Here is a 20,859-nt window from a genome sequence, read left to right on the forward strand (position 1 = left end):
ATGAGTAAAGCAGCATTACATAGATCTCTGGTAATACATTGTTTGCATGTTGATATTGATATTATGTCATGTAAATGGCCTGCTCATGCAAATATCTCCTCCAGTTGAGAGATGATTTGTGTGTGGGAGTATGGATCTGGGCTTAGAGGGATAGTTCACCCAAAAATGAAAATTTTCTCATCATTTACTCACCCTGATGCCATCCCAGATGTGAATGACTTTCTTCTGCTTAACACAAAATGTTTTTAAAAGAATTTCTCAGCTCTGTAGGTACAAACAATGCAAGTGAATGGTGATCAGACCTTTGAAGCTTCACAAAGCACATAAAGGTAGCATAAAAGTAATCCATACAACTCCAGTGATTTAATTCTTGTCTTGAGAAGTTATATTATAGATGTGGCTGAGAAACCAATTAATATTCATGTCATATTTTTTTTTTCAATAAATTCTTCTCTCTGCCCAGTAATTGCTGATGTGCATGAAGAATGCAAATTGCCAAAAACAAAAGAAGAGAGGCTTAGGAGGGCTTTTTGAAAGTCTAGATTTATAGTAAATGAAGGACAAATATTGATTTGTTTTACACCCATACTTATCATATAACTTCAGATGACATGGATTTAACCACTGGATTACTTTTATGCTGCATTTTATATGCTTTTTGAGCTTCAAAGTTTTGGTCACCATTCACTTGCATTGTATGGACCTACAGAGCTGAAATATTCTTCTAAAAATCTTTGTGTTCTGCAGAAGAAAGTCATACACATCTGAGATGGCATGCGGGTGAGTAAATGATGAGAGAATTCTCATTTTTGGGTGAACTATCCCTTTTAAGTAAACATAAAATCAAACTGGACATCATTTCCTTTTTTTTTTTTTTTTTTTTTAATACACATTCTGGGTATTGTGCACAATTGATCAGTGCATATATATATATATATATATATTATTTATACTGCCTTCAGAATTTTTAGTCAAAGTCATAACTTTCCTTTTCCACTTGCATTAGCAAGGCCACACGGGTGGAGAAAATAATGTTAACCAATAGTCAAATAGCAATTGCTGCAGGTAATGCATCCTTTCTAAAAATCTTTCCAAAAATGTATGTAGTAATTTAATCCCAGGTAGCCTTATAGTAAAGGTTACAGAAATAATTGCAAATAATGATACATATTTTAAAAAAGGTTGCCATCTTGGTGCCCAAAAGATAAGGCTTAAATATACAGTATATGGACTGATTCCTGGGACAACATTTTTGTTTTATCCTCCTCTCAGTCAATTGCAAACTCTCATTCAGGTCTGGCAGCATTCTAGTGTGGAATGCCCACTTTTCCCAATCCAATCTATTATTCCTGATGATCATAATCAAGTCCTGTCCTACCTTTACTTTTAAGCACTCAGAAATTAGTCACATGTCAGAAGTAAAACAAATTGTTAGTGCAATTACATGCTGACTTAAAGGAATAGTTCACCCAAATATGAAAATTCGGTCATTATTTACTCACCTGCATGTTGTTCCAAACCTGTAAGACTTTCAATCTTCTGTGGAACACAAAAGTTAGGCATATCATTAAAGACTCAATCACTATTTATTTTCATTGCAGTTTTTTTTTAGATACAATGAAAGTAAATGGCGGCTGAGGCTGTAAGTCCATAACATCCTATCTGACAGATTCCTTTTGTGTTCCACAGAAGAAAGTCATACATGTTTGGAACAACATGTGGGTGAGTAAATTATGACAATTTTCATATTTGGGGGAACTAATTCTTCAAGCCATGATTCCACAGAATAAATTGCCATTTTATGACTACAATAATTTTTTTTTTTTTCTATTTGGTTTATGGACACCAGAACCAGAAAACAGGCAATCAAAAACTGTAGATAAGCAACTGCCCAGGGCTGTGTTTCCCAAAAGCACTGCAATTTTCAGTAGATTGTAGAGACCATTGGCACCAATGGTTTCTATGATCTACTTAGGCTTATGATGCTTTTGGGAAATGCAGCCCAGAATAACTTGGCTAGCAACAGTGCTCGAACTGAGGAGGGGCAGGGGCGATCCAGGACCCCCATAAGGCATTAGGGACTCCCCATAAGAAATAAAAAATAGACTTTGACGCTAAGCGCATCAGCCTTGATGACTGTTTTACCATCCAGTCTTAGTCTAACATGACATGACTGATCTTCACCATTTACAATCAATGTTTTGTTATTCAGTGTCTCTCACATATGCCATTTCCTGTTTTCTCTCTAGAGAGCACTTCCCCTTTATTCTATACAATACTTATAGATATATGAATGTTTTCTTCTACAAATTAAATTGCACACAGTCATATCTCACGTTTTAAAAAAATATATGTTGCTAAGTTGCTAGACAAGGACTGCAAAAACCATAAGCATGTGAGTGATCGTGACTGATGAAAAGGAAAACTCTTTTAGTTTTTATCTAGCAACAAAAAAACATGGCTGCTTCAAAATTCACGTTTTAGGCATGTAATTTATGTTGAAGATCTTCAAGTAATTTTTAACACTGAGCTTAACTCATAAATCAAAAACTGCCATTATAAAAATCCATAGAAAAATCCAGAGGGAACACATTGTTTGAAAATGCTATTTCTCTTCTGGGATTTTGGACTACACCCTGAACAGCTCAACTGCAGCTTGGAACTTTTTAAAGGAATATTCCAAGTTCAATACAAGTTAAGCTCAATCGACAGCATTTGTGGTATAATGTTGATTACCACAAAAATACATTTCGACTTGTTCCTCCTTTTCTTTAAAAAAAGGTTAATGGAGGTTACAGTGAGGCACTTACAATGGAAGTGAATGGGGCAAATTTTTGGAGGGTTTAAAGGCAGAAATGTGAAGCTTATAAATGTATAAAAGCACTTACATTAATTCTTCTGTTAATACTCATGTATTATTTGAGCTGTAAAGTTGATTAAATGGTCATTTCTACAGTAGTTTTAGGGTTTGTTGACATTACATCATTATGGTAACCAAGTGCCAACTTAAGTGCCTCACTTTTACCCAGAATTGTTCTTTTTTACTTTTGTTTTTATTGTAAAGGAGGGATGAGTCAATAATTTTTTGTAGTATCAACATTATGCCACAAATGCTGTCGAATGAGCTTCACTTTTATTGAACCTGGAATATTCCTTTAAAGCAGGGTTTCCACTGTCATTAAAACATCAGGGAATTTAAGAGTTATTGCATATATATTTCTAGTTATGCTCAGATTTAAACTATTTAATCAGCCAGATATTTTAATTTGTGAGCCCATGACCTATAAAGTGACTTGCTTTTTCTTTTCTGGAAGAATCATGGGAATTCATTGTTTAAAGGAAGTTAGGAACCCATTCAATAGGGGATGAATTAAGCAATTTCACTTTCAAATGCAGCTGTATTACAGATATGATTCAAGCATTGTTGGAGCTGTGATCCAGTTTTGTCCCACATGTAATCGTCAGGCTGGACAACTATTATTTTTCCTTTATGAACTTCACATAAGCACTTTCTGACTTTTGTAGTTTTTTCAGAATGTTTTCATTGTGTAATCGTTTTCTTATCGTGGGTCTCTGTCCTTTATTTCTTCTAAAGCATCAAAGTATTACTGTTTGTAGTTTCTTTGCTCTTCATCCCAACCACAAGCGTGCAGTGCAACTGTGTTTACTGAAATATCACGTGCGAAAAGCCTCTGCAGTCGCAATATAAACAAAACCAAAGTAGTCAAATGGGTGCATTTTACTGTTCAATCTGCAGGAAAACGGATTTTTCTGGAAAAGGACACATCTATGGAAAAAGCCACCAGAGTAAGCTTAAAATTGTTATCGTCAAGTTCATGGAGAAGGTAAGTGTGCTAACTAGATAGCGGCAGATTTAGCCAAACACAGTCACAGTATTTGGACACTTAAAATGTAATGTATGATTAAAAAATAAAATAAAAATATGCTAAACCTGTCATTATTTACTAGTCATGGATGTATTTATACTGAATTTAAAGCTTTTATTTCTTTCATCACATTCCCAGTGGGTCAGAAGTTTACATACATTTTGTTAGTATTTGTTAGCATTGCCTTTAAATTGTTTATCTTGGGTCAAATGTTTTGGGTAGCCTTCCACAAGCTTCTCACAATAAGTTGCTGGAATTTTGGCCCATTCCTCCAGACAGAACTGGTGTAACTGAGTCAGGTTTGTAGGCCTCCTTGCTCGCACCTTTTTTCAGTTCTGCCCACAAATTTTCTACCAGATTGAGGTCAGGGCTTTGTGATGGACACTCCAATACCTTGACTTTGTTGTCCTTAAGCCATTTTACCACAACTTTGGAGGTATGCTTGGGGTCATTGTCCACTTGGAAGACCCATTTGTGAACGAGCATTAACTTTATAGCTGATGTCTTGAGATTTTGCTTCAATATATCCACATAATTTTCCTTCCTAATGATGCCATCTATTTTGTGAAGTGCACCAGTCCCTCCTGCAGTAAAGCACCCCCACAACATGATGCTGCCACCCCCATGTTTCACGGTTGGGATGGTATTCTTCGGCTTGCAAGCCTCACCCTTTTTCCTCCAAACATAACGATGGTCATTATGGCCATACAGTTCAATATTTGTTTCATCAGACCAGAGGACATTTCTCCAAAAAGTAAGATCTTTGTCCCCATGTGCACTTGTAAACTGTAGTCTGGCTTTTTTATGGTGGTTTTGGAGCAGTGTCGTCTTCCTTGCTGAGCAGCCTTTCAGATTATGTCGATATAGGACTTGTTTTACTGTGGATATAGATACTTGTCTACCTGTTTCCTCCAGCATCTTTACAAGGTCCTTTGCTGTTGTTCTGGGAATGATTTGCACTTTTCGCACCAATCTACATTCATCTCTAGGAGACAGGTGCGTCTCCTTCCTGAGCGGTATGATGGCTGCGTGGTCCCATGGTGTTCATACTTGCGTACTATTGTTTGTACAGATGAACGTGGTACCTTCAAGCATTTTGAAATTGCTCCCAAGGATGAACCAGACTTGTGGAGGTCCACAAATCTTTTTCTGAGGTCTTGGCTGAAATCTTTTGATTTTCCCATGATGCCAAGCAAAGAGGCACTGAGTTTGAAGGTAGGCCTTAAAATATATATCCTCAGGTGCACCTAACAACTAACCCTAACTAATTCAGTACACCACCTATCAGAAGCTAATTGTCTAAAGGCTTGACACCATTTTCTGGAATATTCCAAGCTGCTTAAAGGCACACTTAACTTAATGTATGTAAACTTCTGACCCACTGGAATTGTGATATAGTCAATTAAAAGTGAAACAATCTGTCTGTAAACAATTGTTGGAAATATTACTTGTCATGCACAAAGTAGATGTGCTAAATGACTTGCCAAAACTATAGTTTGCTAATATTAAATCTGTAGAGTGGTTAAAAAAATGAGTTTTAATGACTTCAACTGTATATTTGTAGTATATTTGAATCAATATGGATTTTTCAGTGGCCGATGCTGATATCTAGAGAGCAAGATGGCCGATATAAATGCCAATATACATAATGCAGTTTAAAGGAATAGTTCACCCAAAAATGAAAATTCTCTCATTTACTCACCCTCATGCCATCCCAGATGTGTATGACTTTCTCTCGTCAAATGAAGATTTTTAGAAGAATATCTGAGCTCTATAGGTTCTCCCAATGCAAGTGAATGATGGCCAGAACTCTGAAGGTCCAAAAAGCACATAAAGGCAGCCTAAAAGTAATCCTTACAACTCCATTGATTTAATTCATGTCTTCTGAAGTGATATGTTAACTGTGGGTAAGAGACAGATCAAATCCTATTTATTTAGTATTATATTTAAATGAGAGTATTTTTATTTTTGGATTAACTTTTCCTTTAACAACAGCAAATCAGATGTACACAAAATGTCTTGAGTGAAACAAACACATATTTTATGCAATATATTACTCTTTATACTCTTTACTCAATATTAGCATAAACTTTAAAAAAAAAAAAAAAAAAACCTTGAAAACAAAGTGTTGACTATCCATTGACAAATCTACTGGCAGATTTTGGAACTGACACAAGGGAAAGTTAGCACTCGTGTTAATCGGCCAAGCAAATGGCTGATATATTGGCCTATCACTAGTGTGATGTATGTTATCTAATACCATGCAGTTTACAATAGTCAACAATAGAGCTTGTGGACAGCTACAAACACGCATATAATACTTCCAAATGTTATTGCAGGTCAAAGAAGCGCGGCGGACCATCAAAAATCCTCAGGTGGAGAAATACAGTCCTGATCATGATGTTAAATTCTGGTGTTATTGTTGTGGGCTGGAGGTGCAAAAACATGTGACGGACAGTAACATCACTGTGCTGCACGGAGGACTGCTTGAGCACATGAGCACGTAAGACCAGACCACGCATGAGAAGAAAACGCATACAGAGTTTGCTGTGAACTCACTGAGCGCTTCTCATTTCAGGCTAGATCACCGGAAAAACACACTCAAGTTCTGGTGGGAGAATAAAGCAGACCCCAAACTGAGAGACAAGTTCATCGTAACAGAGGAGGAAACTGATAGGTAGACTGCTTCATATTTGTGCAGAGCACAAACAAATTACCATCACTTAAAGGAATAGTTCACCCAAAAATTAAAATTCTCTCATCATTTACTCACCCTCATGCCATACCAGATGTGTATGACTGACTTTCTTCAGCAGAACACAAATGAAGATTTTTAGAAGAATATCTCAGCTCTGTAGGTCCACACAATGCAAGTGAATGGTGACTAGAACTTTGAAGCTCCAAAAAGGACATATAGTCAGCATTAAAGTAATCCATAAGACTCCAGTGTTTTAATTAATGTCTTCTGAAGTGATCCAATCAAGTTTGGATGAAAACAGTCCAAAATGTAACTTTTTTTCACTATAAATCTTGAACTCAGCAGTCTCCTTGGCGATCATGATTTCAAGCTCGATTACACTTCCTAGCACTCTGCGCATATGTCAAGCACTAGGAAGTGTAACCAAGCTTAATCTTCATCTTGCATAGACTGCAATAGCAATTGGATTTATAGTGAAAAAAGAGTTGCATTTTGGTCTATTCTTAACAAACATTTATTTGATCACTTCAGAAGACATAGATTTATCCACGAGTCATGTGGATTACTTTTATGATGCATTTATGTGCATTTTAGAGCTTCAAAGTTTTGGTCACCATTGTATGGACCAACAGAGCTGAGATATTCTTCTAAAAATCTTTGTGTTCAGCAGAATAAAGAAAATCAAACATCTGGGATAGCATGAGGGAGAGTAAATGATGAGAGAATTTTCATTTTTGGGTGAACTGTCGCTTAAACATGGTACTGCCACTTTTTTTACAAGGGAAATGTGCGGAGAAATAAATGAAGAATGGATGTATTTTTTGTAGATTCAAGTCTGAGGTTGTCAAGGCTCTTGAACAGTTTGAGGAAAACAGTGATGTGTTTATTAAAGAGGTAAAGATAATGTTTCTTATCTTTCAGTACCGCAAAAGTAGTTTAAGCACAGAAGATTAAACGTTTAACCATGTCGGGCAATTGCTCTGTTTATCCTCAGCAAGCAGCAGTGATCCGCTCTCAGGAGCAGCACAGACTGGAAGTCCTGCAGGCATTATCAGAGGTTTGTGTTCCAGGGATGCTCCAATCGTATCCATATCTCAGTACTCATCCATTTGGTTTGCTTGATGAGAATAATAATAGAGAAATGTTTGACTCATCTTGTCACCGCCCCTTTTTGAAAACAGCCTGTATTTGTCAAAATATTTCTCTTATTGGGTAAATAATGTTAAAAAGACATGGGCCATTACTGTTGACTTTTCCTGAATCAAACTTAGCCTGATCCAGAATTGCTACAGCCTGCTGAACTGGGCCAGCACAACAATGAACACACAGCCAGGTAAAATACATGTTAAAATAACTACATGTTTTATGTTTATGAGGGATGCTGTCCTCATTTACTGTTATGAAAAAATGCTAAGAGGCTAATGCAGTATACGGGACACATAACTCGAGGGCAACGAAAATAATGGTTATGTGTTTACTGAACTAATTAATCCAACAGATATGATTTCTGTCATTATTGCTTTATCAGTTACATTATGAATAAAAATGACATAACGTTAAGAACGTGTTTTGGTTGAAACCTTGAGGCCGAAACGTACTCTATGCAAGTATGTGAACGCAGATGCTTCTAGCTCGCAAATGCAATTTCGTGCATTGTTGCTTTCCAAAATTTGTCTGACTGCAATTCATAACACAAGGCGAGTATGGTTTGCATTCTCAACATCACCACAAGGGCCGTCGTAGCAGACATTAGAGTGAACTCATTGCTTCTATACTCCTGGCAAAAAAAATGGGCCAAGCCCAAAATGGCAAAATATTAAGCTTTTAATGGCCTCCACAACAAATCACTGGTCAGGAAATGCACTCCTGGTGCACTTCTATGCCTCCATTTGCTCATTAACTTTTGCTGTGGTGAACTGTTTGGGAAAAAGCTGGAAACAGGGAAATTCACTTATATAGTCTTCTTGTATGCAAAGGTAAAATCATAAGGACTAAAATGTTTGAAATGAAATTCAAACTAACACATGTCTGGGTGTACAGAATTTTCCAAAAATATCTTCTGGGATGTTTATGTTCTTAAAAGATTAGTCATTAGTTGGTGATCTGCCACACCTGATGCAGCCCATCAAAGGTCTGATAACAACAAAAGTGATAGAGTAGGGAGAGATCTACAGTATGCAGTGTTGTGAGTCCCAAGGTAGAGTGAGAAAATCTGCTCCAAAAAAGCTACATTTCACGCAGGGGTTGCTGTCAGAAACCGGATAGCTGGTCTGCGTCAGGCCAGCTGTAGCTATTCTGAAGTTTGCAAGACCCTAAAGACAGAGAAGATCCCTATTTCTCTATCAGCTATTAAGAGAATAGGTCAAAGTTTTTAAACAACAGGTGATGTTTCCAGAAAGAAGGATCTGGAAAGCCCAAAGCCTCTTCATGAAGGGATGACCACCTGCTGAAATGTAGTTCTCAAAGACAGGAAAAAAGCCTACAGAAACTGTCAGCAGAATTCAAGACCTTAGAAAACAAGACTCTTTCGTGAAGAACAATAACCAGAAGGTTATCTAATGCAGATTTTGAGTCTAGAAGATGTGTTAAAAAGCCATTGCTGTCTCAGAAAATCATCAAAGACAGAATGAAGTTTTTGGCAGAATATGGAAAGTTTGATTCAGAGTGGTTCAGCAGAGTTGTGTAGAGTGACAAATCACGATTTGAGTGATGCTCCAGAGAGGTGTCTTCGAAGATCTGGTGAGAAATACAATAGTGAATACATCTCTACCACAGTGAAGCGTGGAGAGTCTTTTCAGCTGCTGGAACTGGTGAGCTGCTTCACTGTGAAAAGTCAATGAATGCTTTAGAGTACAGGAGAATATTGCAGAAAGGCTTGCTTCCCACAGTTGAAAAGTGGTTTTCTAAAGAGGAATGATCAGATGTTATTTTTCCACAAGACAATGCTCCTGCCCACACTGCAAAGACCACCAAGAAGTGGCTTGATACAAGTTCATCAGGCTCATGTTTTGGCCTGGTCAGAGTCCAGATTTGAACCCTATAGAGAATATTTGGTCTCATCAACTGTTTGAAGCCATCAACATTGAGTGGAACAACATTTGACTTTTTTCTGTAAAAAGCTGTCCACAAGTTCACCCACAAGGCTTAAACATTTAAAGAAATCAAAGGGAGAAACTATCCCATACTAAGTTACTAAGTTTTTTTATTTTATTTGTGGTTAAGACCATTAAAACCTTAATATTTTGCCATTTTGGGCTTGGCCTGTTTTTTCTTTTTTTGCCCAGGAGTGTACAGTGAGAGTTCTATTTTAAATCATCCACTGTAATGATGGAACTACAGTTTGAAGATAATATTGATGAACCCTTATGCACTGTTCGGTCGTTTTTGTTTCTTCAATAAAACTGGTTTCCTTTAACTAAGGGGTACAAATCTGGAGTTGATTTGATTATTCTAAGTGGTAGAAAAAAAAGTGACCGCCTTAGGAATGAATGGGAACCACTAAAAATCAGATTGTTTTTATTTATTTTTTGCATAATTAATTATATAAAATCTAAATAACAAAAAACAACACACACACAGACATGAAGGGGTGAGAACATCAAGAGTGCAAAACATTCACCCACCCACACACACACACACAAAGCCTAACTGGTCAGACCATAAAACAAAACAATTCTTTTGAAATTTGTAAAAAAAACAATCAGCCACAATGCAGAACACACACACACACACACCAAAATGAACTGGTAAGACCATAAAACATCTACAATGCTGAACGCATGCACAAACACAAATAGATCAAAGGGAAAGTTTACACTCTTTGTAACACCATGTTCAGGGTTGACTGTAATAATAATGTGGCATTATTGCAAAAACTGACAAAAATAACCTCAAACAAATAAAATAAAATGCTAAACTTTGACAAAAGTAGTCTTTGATAATGTTTAAATATATATCTAAATGCAGAACTTAACAATCTAGAAATCATCTTCTCTTCAAACAGGGATGAATAGGTAGCTCTCTGCAGCCACCTAGTGTTTATACTTGGAATTTCATCTGGTTTTCATATATGTTTAAAAATGGACACCACAGTTTGATTTATGAGACTTTAAGCTTTCAAATGGTGTATTATTTATGAGGATTGGGTCAAAAATACCCCCAAAACCCACTCAAAATGCACAACTCTAGTCCTTTTACATGATTGAAGTTAGAGTTGTTAAATTTCTTTCATAGCAATTAAAAAAATTACACTATGTTTCCGGTCACTTTTGACCGGGAACAACTGTAATGTGATTCAGTAATGAACAAGGCATAAGGGTTAAGTTGATATATATTACAGTGACTTGCCTGAATTATAACACATCTCGCCAGTGGAATAACTTGGATCTTAAGGCCCCAGTGCAAAGCACCTGTCAGGCCCCTTCTAACCTTCCTCCTTGATCGTTTTCGTGGTCCTTCTTGATGTTTTTCATCGCCTGTCGTTTTTATCGTTACCTTTTGATTGACCGTCGCAGGTCCCTCTTGCCTCGGGCTTTCCCTGCCCTCCCAAAAGTTACGCCACTGCATCTTGTTTAATGGCACAGAATTTTCAAGGTAACTCTATCGTCTTCTTGAGCACTAAGCTTTGTTAGTACCATAGTAACGCAAGGAAGCATATTATGTATGATAAACAGGACTGCTTGTAGGCAATGCGTTGGGCAAACGCTCACATCTGTGGTCACAAAATGCCCCCCATATATATTGTAATGTGCAATTTTTGATCATTCTGGATCTAAACCGTTTTATAATGTGACTGTCTAAAGCATGAGTTTATGTTTGAAAAGAAGTTCCCACAGTGGCACTTATGAAATGGGGGTGCTGCCAGAATCAAGCCATGACAATCTTCCATCACACAGTCAGTGGAATGATTCCGGACTGGGCTTAACTTTCGTCGGTTACCAGGTAAACTCTGTTACTAATACATGCATGCAATAATTACTGATTGGATGAGTGATTCATTTTGATTGGCCATGTGCTTCCCTTATTTGCAGGACTCTTCCAGCAGTGTCCATACTGGTGAGCAAAACTGATTTTGTATGGTTTTAGTCTTTGAGAAGATACTGACCAGAAGGACATTTTTGTGTTGTGTGTATTATAGGAGCTGTGCCACCGTGGCTACTGGAGGAGCCTGATGAGGGATTAGGCAGCGGCCAGCAGGAAATGGGTCCCTCACTTCAGGAGTTTCTCAAACACAGTACGTACTTCACTCTCATTATGACACTGTTTGGCTTTTTTAGTACAGAGGATAGGCTTTCAGTAAAACAGTATGTAATACTATGGCTAAGAAAGCAATATTGCTTTACAACATACTGCCTCCTTTTTTTCTTTTAAAATAGTATGTGAAACAATATGCTTTATGCATCACTTTTTCAAACAGCACCATGCTACATTGATCAGGTTTCCCTCAGTTGCGAAAAATCGAAACGTCTCGAAAGACAAATTTTCAAATATAGCAGCGTTTTCCATGTGTTCAAGAGAACAAAATCGTCACTTCCAGGGAAATTGGGAAAATAGAAATGGGCAAATAATTCAGTCACATGACTTTCTGATGTGCATCTAGGAATGTATTTGGTATATGTGTTTTCATCGTAGTGAGAAGCGCAAGTCCTCAGAATAAAAAAAATAAATAAAAAAAAAATCCATCTCAACAGAGCGTTTTGTTTTATTTTATTTTTTATGTGCATTTTGGAAACTTTATTCTCAAAGGCTGTAACAATTATGAAATTTGGCTGACGATTAATTGTCTGTTTTAGGGCTTTCACGATTAATTGTCATATTTCTTAAGGTGCATGTGTGCTTCAGCTTAAGAAGCTATTTTTACATATGTAAATTAAATAATAAAATAGGGGTATGCAATTTCCTTTTAAGTCTTTAAAACTTATGAATGACATGAAAAATAATGTTTTAATTATCTAAATATTTCTAAATACTTGTCTCTCTTTTTGGTCAGCTTTACATTTACACTTGTTTTTGGAACTTGTATATTATACTATGCAATAGTAAAATATTTCTGTCCTAATTCTTCACGTTCTTCACGCTCTTTGATTAAAACCGCGAGCCCTTTCTCATGAGGCAAATCCTTTGAGATTTCGCGTCACTTTATCACACCACAGAAATAGAGCATGCATCGTCTCCTCTGCATCACTGTGTGTCATTAACACTGTGTAGAACCCGCTATGACCAATAATGTTTGCCATTAAAGTGAAGCTGGAGCGCTTTGCGTTCACTATCAAAATTATTTGTTTGTTTATATTTTCGTGTGAGTTTGTCGTGAGCCTCTGTTGACGGCATGCACATCAGAGGGCTTCAGAAACACTTCACGCGTTCTTCCAGACAGGAGCTACTCTGGTTGACTTCTGCGATGCGGCTCAGTGACGCTCAGAGTTCAACAGAATTACACACAAATGCGCTGTTGATATTCATTGATGGCATTTATATATTCGCTTAAAATTCTCTTATTTGGGCATTAAAATGTTATTGGAATTTGAAGTGCACAACAGTCGCGGTTATCTGAAATATCCGCAACAGGCCTAATTCTCATCGTGGTGTTTTCATCCAGCATTTTAATGCAATATCCCAAAGTTTTCATAACAATATATGGATGGAAACTCTGCTGACCTCATTATGGTGCATGTTTAATATAGCTAGTTAAAATAAGTAATTTTTTCGATATAAAAATATAAACCTGACTTTTTGGTGCTTTGTTGTTTATTGCACATCTTTGTGGTAATATGCTGTTCTAAAGATGAAATGTATTGGCATGAACAACATTTTAAGACTTTTCTGGCCCGTGTATGCGTTTCAGTTGTGCTTATAAAGCTTCTTTTTCTGTATCTTCCACAGAGGAACATGAGAAACTCCGAAAGCTTCCTCCTAACCGTGTGGGGGCAAACTTTGACCACAGCTCACACACTGATGCCAACTGGCTGCCATCGTTTGGACGCGTGTGGAATAGTGGCAGGCGCTGGCAGTCTAGGTAAGCTTTTTCTCCAAACTACTGCAAAAAAAAGGTTAAAAAGTGTTTTCTACATTACTGACACTTTTATTCCTCAGGCATCATTTCAGAGAAGAGGAGGTCAAAACCAGGGGCAAGAGGAAGTGGGCAGATGCTAAGAAAGAAACAAAGAAACAAAAAGGCCTCAGTAATGGAGATTTATTTGCTTAAATGGAGCTGACATTAAGTTGCTTAATTCTTTGTGAACTACTAAAGTCAATTGTTTATGGCAAACTGTCATTTTCACTTTCTGCTTAGAGAAAATGACAAATGTTAGCCTGTCCACAGTCAAGCATAGCATCTTAATTTATGAACAGCAAAGGTCAGTTGTGTCATAGAAAGTGTTGGTGTATTCAGTATGTGTGTATATTGAATATCTCATATTGAGAAATACTTGAAAGCCAATAATTAGTATCCTTGGTGTTTAATTTAGCACCAGTTTTGAACATTAAATACAAATACTTGTAATGTTTTCATTTCAGATGGTCTTTCTTAGGGTTTACAAAGTATTTATTTGGACAAGAAATTAAATACACCATTTGTGTTTCCAGTTTATTGAATAAATCTGCTACAGATGAAATTGTGTATTTTTCTTTTTGGTCATAAATCCAAAACAAAGTATCCTCCCCACTCTCCTCAAAGATAAATGTGATAAAACGAAGACACAATGTGCAATATCATCTTTGAACAATACCTCAAAGTTTAATAGAATCTCATCTATTCAGAGCTATTCATGTTCTCAATAGAAAGCCAAGACCATATTAATAATGCTCCATAATAAAATACCTCAAACATCTAGACAGATAATAATACAGATTACATTAATATTAAAGGATTACATTTTTCTTCTTTTTAGTAGTTTCTGTTAAAATAATACATGACTGAATGCTTTAGAAAACAAAAGAAGAAAAAAATCAAACAAAATCCCGTCTCTGTAAGAGATGCAGTGTTGGTCACAATTGTACAATACATTACATTTAAAATGGACCACCAAGGGTCTTTATCAAGTTCCTGCATTGAAGCTTCTTTCTATTTACCTTCATTCTCAAAACCAATAAAAACCATAAGACAGGTCGGGTCGAGCCCAACCCGATGACATAAGGAAAGGTCCGGTTTTCTCACGGCCATAAGCCAGAGAAAACTCTTTCAGTAGCTTCAATTAAATAGAATGTGGTTTATTAATTGAGGAGGAATGAGTAGCACAACAATCATCAGCCCATCCTCAGACTCCTTATGTTGTCACGATATTAGATACTAGCGTCACGCCGAGTTTGGATTTCACGTGCCTTCGTTGCCAGACAGCATTTTACTCATCATATTTTAGAGCAGCAAGATCAGTCAAGCCTCTGGGCTCTCCCCTAAGAGATGTTTGATTTTAAGAACGCTCATGATGATTAAATTAATATTCTCCATACATCAACTTGCAGTGCTTCAATCAAAACACCACTCGCTGTCTAAATATTTCAATCGCACATACTGCATACCATTTTGAACGATCTGCTCTGCCATCCTTATAAACAAACATGCTGTGGATGATTCGTCTAATTCACTTGAGACAAGGTTAGGACAAAGATCTGCAAAGATAGCTCAATAAAATAAATCTTGTGACACTCATGCTGTATTTTCGCTGGCTAATATTGACTCTAATCTCATCCAGTCAGAACAAGCAGGCAGTGCAGCACATCCATGAACATCCCTGTTTGCATGCAGAATCTTAATACCACAAATAAGTAGAAAGGATATCTTGGGGGAGATGACATTTTGTTTCGTCCAATGTTCAAGAAAAATGTGGTTTATTGGGCTACAAGGAGGCTTTCTGAAGGAATGATGCATGTGGTTGAGTGAGAGGCAGTGACTTTTGCTTACATGGCCATCACTGTCAGAGTACCATGATTTTATCTGCTGGTACGCAGATGGACAGAGATTTGGAGAGTGACTTGATCCGTCCTGTATTGTGAGTGTGCGAATGGAAACTCAAGATCTCCTGTTCATTCTGTCTCTGTCTGTGCACGGCTGTTGTACAGCATTATCATTGTATAAGGACTTTGCAAGAGCAGGCTGATGAACAGAATTATCAGTGTCTCTGTGTCTTCTCTGGTCTGAATAAACAGATGTGAGAGAGAGAGCCCCACTTCACTAACTTTCATCTGAAAGAGAGAGACAGACAGTTATTTTCTGAAATGTGAGTGATGCTTTCCCATGCAAATTTCAGCTCCACAATGCTAGGGTGTTTTGAATGGTTTGTAGGATGTTGCTATGGAACTGATAGGGTAGATTCTGGGTGGTTGCTAGGCAGTTGCTGCGGTTTTCTGGATGGTTTCTTACTCACGAAAGAGCACACACCAAAGTCTATAGATATGGCTTTGGTCCCTCCTTCGATGCAAGTCTATGGGATTTTTGCCATTTTATCATCTGCCAGGTAATAAACGTAACTCCTTTTCATTTACTCTATTTCATCATTTACTCACCCTCATGAAAACCCAGATTTTTATGATTAAAAAAAAAAGAAAACAAAATGCATTCAATGAAAATAAAAAATGGAGGCCTGAACTTTGAAGCTCCAAAAATGGTGGTTCAATCTCCAGTGGTTAAAGCCATGTCTTCAGAAGCGATATGATAGGTGTGGGTGAGAGACAGATCAATATTTAAGTCCTTTTTTACTATAAATTGTCCTCCCTGCTCAGAAGGTGGCGATATGCTTGAAGAATACAAATTGCCAAGAAGAAGAATGTGAAAGTGAAAGTGGAGATTTATAGCAAAAAAAAGGACTTAAATATTGATCTGTTTCTCATCCACACATATCTTATTGCTATCTTTATTATTATTTATTATTATTTATTATTGCTATGGATTACTTTAATGCTGCCTTTATGTGCTTTTTGGACCTTCGAAGTTCTAGTCACCATTCACTTGCATTGTGAGGACCTACAGAGCTGAAATATTCTTCTAAAAATCTTTGTGTTCAGCAAAAGAAAGGAAGTCTTACACATCTGGAATGGCATGAGGGTGAGTAAATGATGAGAGAATTCTCATTTTTGGGTGAACTATCCCTTTATCCGTAACTATGAGCAATAGTTATTGTGAGGCTTGTCTAAGCAAGCACAACTAGTGAATCTTCATAGTTTGTGTAACAGCAAAATATACTAAACCTACCTTTGTTTCCCTCTGTGTCTGTAGCTTTTTCCTCTGATAGCCTTTGGCGTAGTTGATTATACTTGATCTCTATATCCTGAAAATACAGAATGAAGTATTACTTCATTTTTGTGTAGGAGAGCTGCAAGTTTGAACATACTGAAACAAATTTCTAGGATTCTATGACTATTATTTTACTGATGAGGGTAGCTGTAGTCGACTGATATATCGATTTTATCGATTAATCGGTGCCGATAGCTGATTTTTGGAACTATCAGTTCATGGCAAATATCTAAGCCGTTAGTTTCCAATAGTTTTTATTTTTATTTTCTCCATGTTCCTCTGTGGGTTAAAACAGCTTGGTTCTACAGTATAACAGTGGCCTCTAGGTGTGAAATAAAAACAATCACATAGGGATTTGATGTATCTAAATCTTTCATCATTGACAATAATCATCCATATTTTTAACCTCTCTTCAATGCATATTTTGTTATTTTGATTAGATAATCAAGTGTTATAAATTGAAGCCAGGGCATGCAAAGAAAAATGAGACTGCACATCCTTTACATCGTGTCTCCAATTTCATATCTTGTGAATAAACCTTATTACTCATTAAACCTCATATGGTAAATATATAAGCTATTAAAGCTTAATTTGGTAAATACTTAAATATAGAGCATTGTAATGGAGCCAAGTCTTCATCATTCAAAATCAGAGTTACCCGTGTGTTTCAGTCTTGTTTATATTCAAAAGTCAAACGATTTTTTTTTAACATTCTATAAATCAATTTTAAATAGCTATCGGCTAATTAATCGGCTATCGGCCGTTTCCACCACCTACGTTATCAGTCTCTGCAAAATCCAGTATGGTTCGACCTCTAACTTGTATATTGTAGCTGCATCGGTTTTTGTTACCTTCAGGTGTTGCAGGTTGACCTGTAGTAGACGTATGTGAGTCATGATCTGTCTGTTAAGGTTTGGTCCTCCACTGCTCTGGGACGAGGAAGAGAGGAGCTTCTTCAAGTCAATGCCCGAGTCTCTACCAGCCACTGGCTCCCCGCTGCTGCCCTGTACATCATCATCTGTGCTGCTCTCACCCGAGCATCCGTAACCCTCCAGCACCATATAACTGCCTGCTGAGACTGAGAGAGAAAGAGTTAGATGATATGATGGCCTATTGCAATGGTTCTCAACAGGGGGAGCGCAAATATTTATCAAGTTTGAATTTTTGATTGACTTCAAACAGGCTTCAGTACTGAAGTACCGAGCAAATATAAGTGAGCCTAATGTGAACTATAAACATAATTAGAACAAGTAAGATCAATATACTTCATCATCTTTAGAAAATATTAATAAAGGTCGTTCACAATTGCCTTCTGTCTCCATGATGTTAACCTCTGCATAAAACAAACAAACCAAAAAAAAAAAAAAAAAAACATGTTCTGACAGTGACTACTAGCCGAACAAACCCATGGTGGTACAATAAGTAGGCTATGGATATGTTTATCACACGTGCCAAAAGGAGTTGTAGCGGCGATGCCTCATCAGCATCGTCATCTACCCCTAAAAAGTGTAAAACACGAAAGTATGAAGGTAGCTATCCTCAGTTTGGATTTGCAGTGACTGGGACTCTATAGTTCTTGCTCTCGGCCCTCGTTTTGGTTGAAAGTGATGAGTGAATGTCCTTAGTTGTCTGATGCCGCTGTAAAATTACTCCTTCCATTCACCTCAACTTATCTGTGCGAGGCCGGGTTTTCAACACTGACAGCCTTGGAAACAAAGTACCGAAATCGCCTCCACGTGGAGGATGACATCAGGCTTGCGCTATCCAACATTGAACTGCACATTGCACTGATTATTTTCACAGTATCATGGCTAGTGAGAGCAGGTTCTTAAAGCAACTCTTCTCTTCCTTTTCCTCTTTCAGTCAACTTGTTTTACATGTAAAACAGCATAATACACGTTATTACAACCTACTTAAGTTATCCTGTTCAAAGTAGGCTTTTGTTCACAAACATTTTTGATAATTTGTTTTTGCATCAGGACGTGTTCCACACCTGTCCATTATGTAGTTTTATATATATCACAAAAGAACATTTTTTTCTATGCATCCATCTATAAAAAAATTTTTTTTAAAAACAGATAAAGGTTAGGTATAGATAGTCATTATACCTCCACAAATATGTTCATGATTGGAGAGAATTGGGGGGCCCAAGTTCCAAAAGGTTGGCCTATTGGTACATCAACAGTTAAAGGTGCACAAAGTAATTTTTGTTTCTGTTTCTAGGACTTTATAGTGACACCTATTGGCGTGAATGCAGCATCACACAAAAGCAAATGTTCTTGGTTATCGATGCCATTGTAGAACTACCTTATTTGCAGGTGTATTTGTGAGCCCATTATTAATTACTGTATTTTATAACAGAAAGTGTCTGACAATTGGGGTGTTATTAAAATAAACGTCCCTTTGACTGTAAATCAGTTCACTCGGCGGCCATCTTTGGAACACTCCCAGGCAGTAAACGAGCGGCATACAAGTACAGCTTCTATTTACTTGAATGGGAAAGACCAAAATCTCCAAAACGATTGGTCAAGATTACAATCAAAGAACATATTTAAAATCAGCAGCTGAATCTGAAAACAACGGTATCGTAAATTGTGCTTCTTTAGCTCAGATCACGCTAAAAAACGCTTTTTTTCAGGCTGGTTCATCTAATGCACATGCGCGTTCTCAAGTTGACTGACAGGCGATGTATGTATCTAAAAGGTGATTTCCTTTTCTCCAGTTCATTTTAATACCAGTGGTCCATCTCTGCTAAACTGTATCTGGTAGTATTCATCAGGTCATTTGATTTCAACATGGTGGCTTCCGTCAGTGGGGACCAATCTTATTTAGAAATTCTAGGCCACTGATACAACTAGATTTATAGTAAATAAGGATATAATATTGATGTTTCTCACCCACACCTATTATATCACCTCTGAAAACATGTATTTAACCACTGGAACGGTATGGATTACATTTATGCTGCCTTTATGTGCTTTTTGGAGCTTCAACGTTTTGTTCACCATCCACTTGCATTTTATGGACCTACAGAGCTGAGATATTCTTCTAAAAATCTTCATTTGAGGTTAGCAGATGAAAGAAAGTCATACACATCTGAGATAGCCTGAGAGCAAGTCAATGATGAGAGAATATTCATTTTTGGCTGAACTATTCCTTTAAATAAAAAGAAAAGAAAATCCCACATTTTCAATTTATTGTCTCAGAATTTTAAACCCCACTGTATTTGTACTGTATTTTATTTATTTTTTTACTTTGTGCACCTTTAAATCAGACATTGACTAAAAATACTGTTAATACATCTATAAAAAATATTTTCAATGTGAATTATTGAGATTAAGTTATTATAAAGTCCTTCACAGAAACAATCTAGCTTCTCCTCTACAAGAAAACAACAACACACCACAATCTTCAGGCGTCTCAAAGAAGCCTGTGTCTCCAGAGGGCAGTTCCTGTGTGTTCCCTCCTCTTGTCTCGCCTCTTTCTGTCCTCTCAGTGCCGTTCTCAACAGAGGACCCAATCACAGCGCTGTCCTGTGTCCCCTGCTGAAAGGTCGTCCTCTGCACATGCTCCTGCTGATGCTCTTCTCTCTCAGTGTCTCTGTCTGTGTCCTCCTGACTAGACACGTGGTTGATCAGGAGCTGTCTCAGTGCTGCCACTAATCAACACATAAAAGGGTGAGAAATAAATGGATCTGTTTTATGGATCATGTATTAACTTCTGTTTCAGGTGATCCTATCATAAGTAGACGGTGCTAACTTTCATTGAGTGCATTTACATGGACACCAGAAAGCAGCATATTGCGAAAACGTGGCTTATTGAGAGAAAGCTGGGTTCCTGTTTACATGTTCTGTATAAGCAGCATACTCTTAACCCGTGTATATATGCGGCTTGGTGAGAAAGCATGTAATATCTCTGCGACGCTTGTGCAAATAACAAACACCCCATCTGAGAAAGACTTTGCTATTTTACTCTGTTGCTTCGCTTTATTTACATATATTCCAAAGTTGTTGCGGTGTATGTTTCTTTAACTTTCTGTTGCGACC

At 37.2% G+C, this 20,859-nt stretch overlaps 2 protein-coding genes across 4 annotated transcripts in view; one reads left to right on the forward strand and one right to left on the reverse strand.

Annotated features, from left to right (window-relative positions):
- Window positions 1–3,404: 3,404 nt before the first annotated feature.
- Window positions 3,405–14,198, forward strand: LOC127439892 (centrosomal AT-AC splicing factor-like). 2 transcript variants are annotated; one of them, XM_051696181.1, is made up of 11 exons: window positions 3,405–3,845; window positions 6,227–6,390; window positions 6,466–6,564; window positions 7,413–7,479; window positions 7,580–7,642; window positions 7,857–7,918; window positions 11,409–11,526; window positions 11,616–11,640; window positions 11,723–11,818; window positions 13,468–13,600; window positions 13,678–14,198. In XM_051696181.1, exons 1-11 carry the CDS (start codon window positions 3,729–3,731, stop codon window positions 13,787–13,789), a joined length of 1,056 nt encoding a protein of 351 aa, XP_051552141.1. In that variant the 5' UTR covers window positions 3,405–3,728; the 3' UTR covers window positions 13,790–14,198. The 2 variants fall into 2 exon arrangements, with proteins under 2 accessions (XP_051552141.1, XP_051552142.1); XM_051696182.1 differs by having other exon boundaries at window positions 11,412–11,526.
- A 138-nt stretch (window positions 14,199–14,336) lies between these two features.
- LOC127439835 (rho guanine nucleotide exchange factor 12-like) overlaps window positions 14,337–20,859 on the reverse strand; it is a 130,094-nt gene continuing 123,571 nt past the window's right edge. For both annotated transcript variants that reach the window (XM_051696067.1, XM_051696066.1), the window contains 4 exons: window positions 20,217–20,471; window positions 17,665–17,891; window positions 16,772–16,847; window positions 14,337–15,765 (listed from right to left, as the gene is read on the reverse strand). In XM_051696067.1, the coding sequence (XP_051552027.1) occupies window positions 15,755–15,765; window positions 16,772–16,847; window positions 17,665–17,891; window positions 20,217–20,471 (569 nt within the window). In that variant the 3' untranslated portion in view covers window positions 14,337–15,754. The remainder of the gene's footprint in view (window positions 15,766–16,771; window positions 16,848–17,664; window positions 17,892–20,216; window positions 20,472–20,859) is intronic.

This window comes from Myxocyprinus asiaticus, chromosome 4 (assembly GCF_019703515.2).
Source record: "Myxocyprinus asiaticus isolate MX2 ecotype Aquarium Trade chromosome 4, UBuf_Myxa_2, whole genome shotgun sequence".
In the NCBI taxonomy this organism is placed as follows: domain Eukaryota; kingdom Metazoa; phylum Chordata; class Actinopteri; order Cypriniformes; family Catostomidae; genus Myxocyprinus; species Myxocyprinus asiaticus.

Excerpts from the sequence above, each read along its gene's own strand:
- LOC127439892 (XM_051696181.1), top strand. The coding sequence starts at position 3,729 with ATGGGTGCATTTTACTGTTCAATCTGCAGGAAAACGGATTTTTCTGGA. Across the intron at positions 6,565-7,412 it reads ACAGAGGAGGAAACTGATAG|ATTCAAGTCTGAGGTTGTCA; the intron begins GTAGACTGCTTC and ends TATTTTTTGTAG. Across the intron at positions 7,919-11,408 it reads AACAATGAACACACAGCCAG|AAGTTCCCACAGTGGCACTT; the intron begins GTAAAATACATG and ends ATGTTTGAAAAG.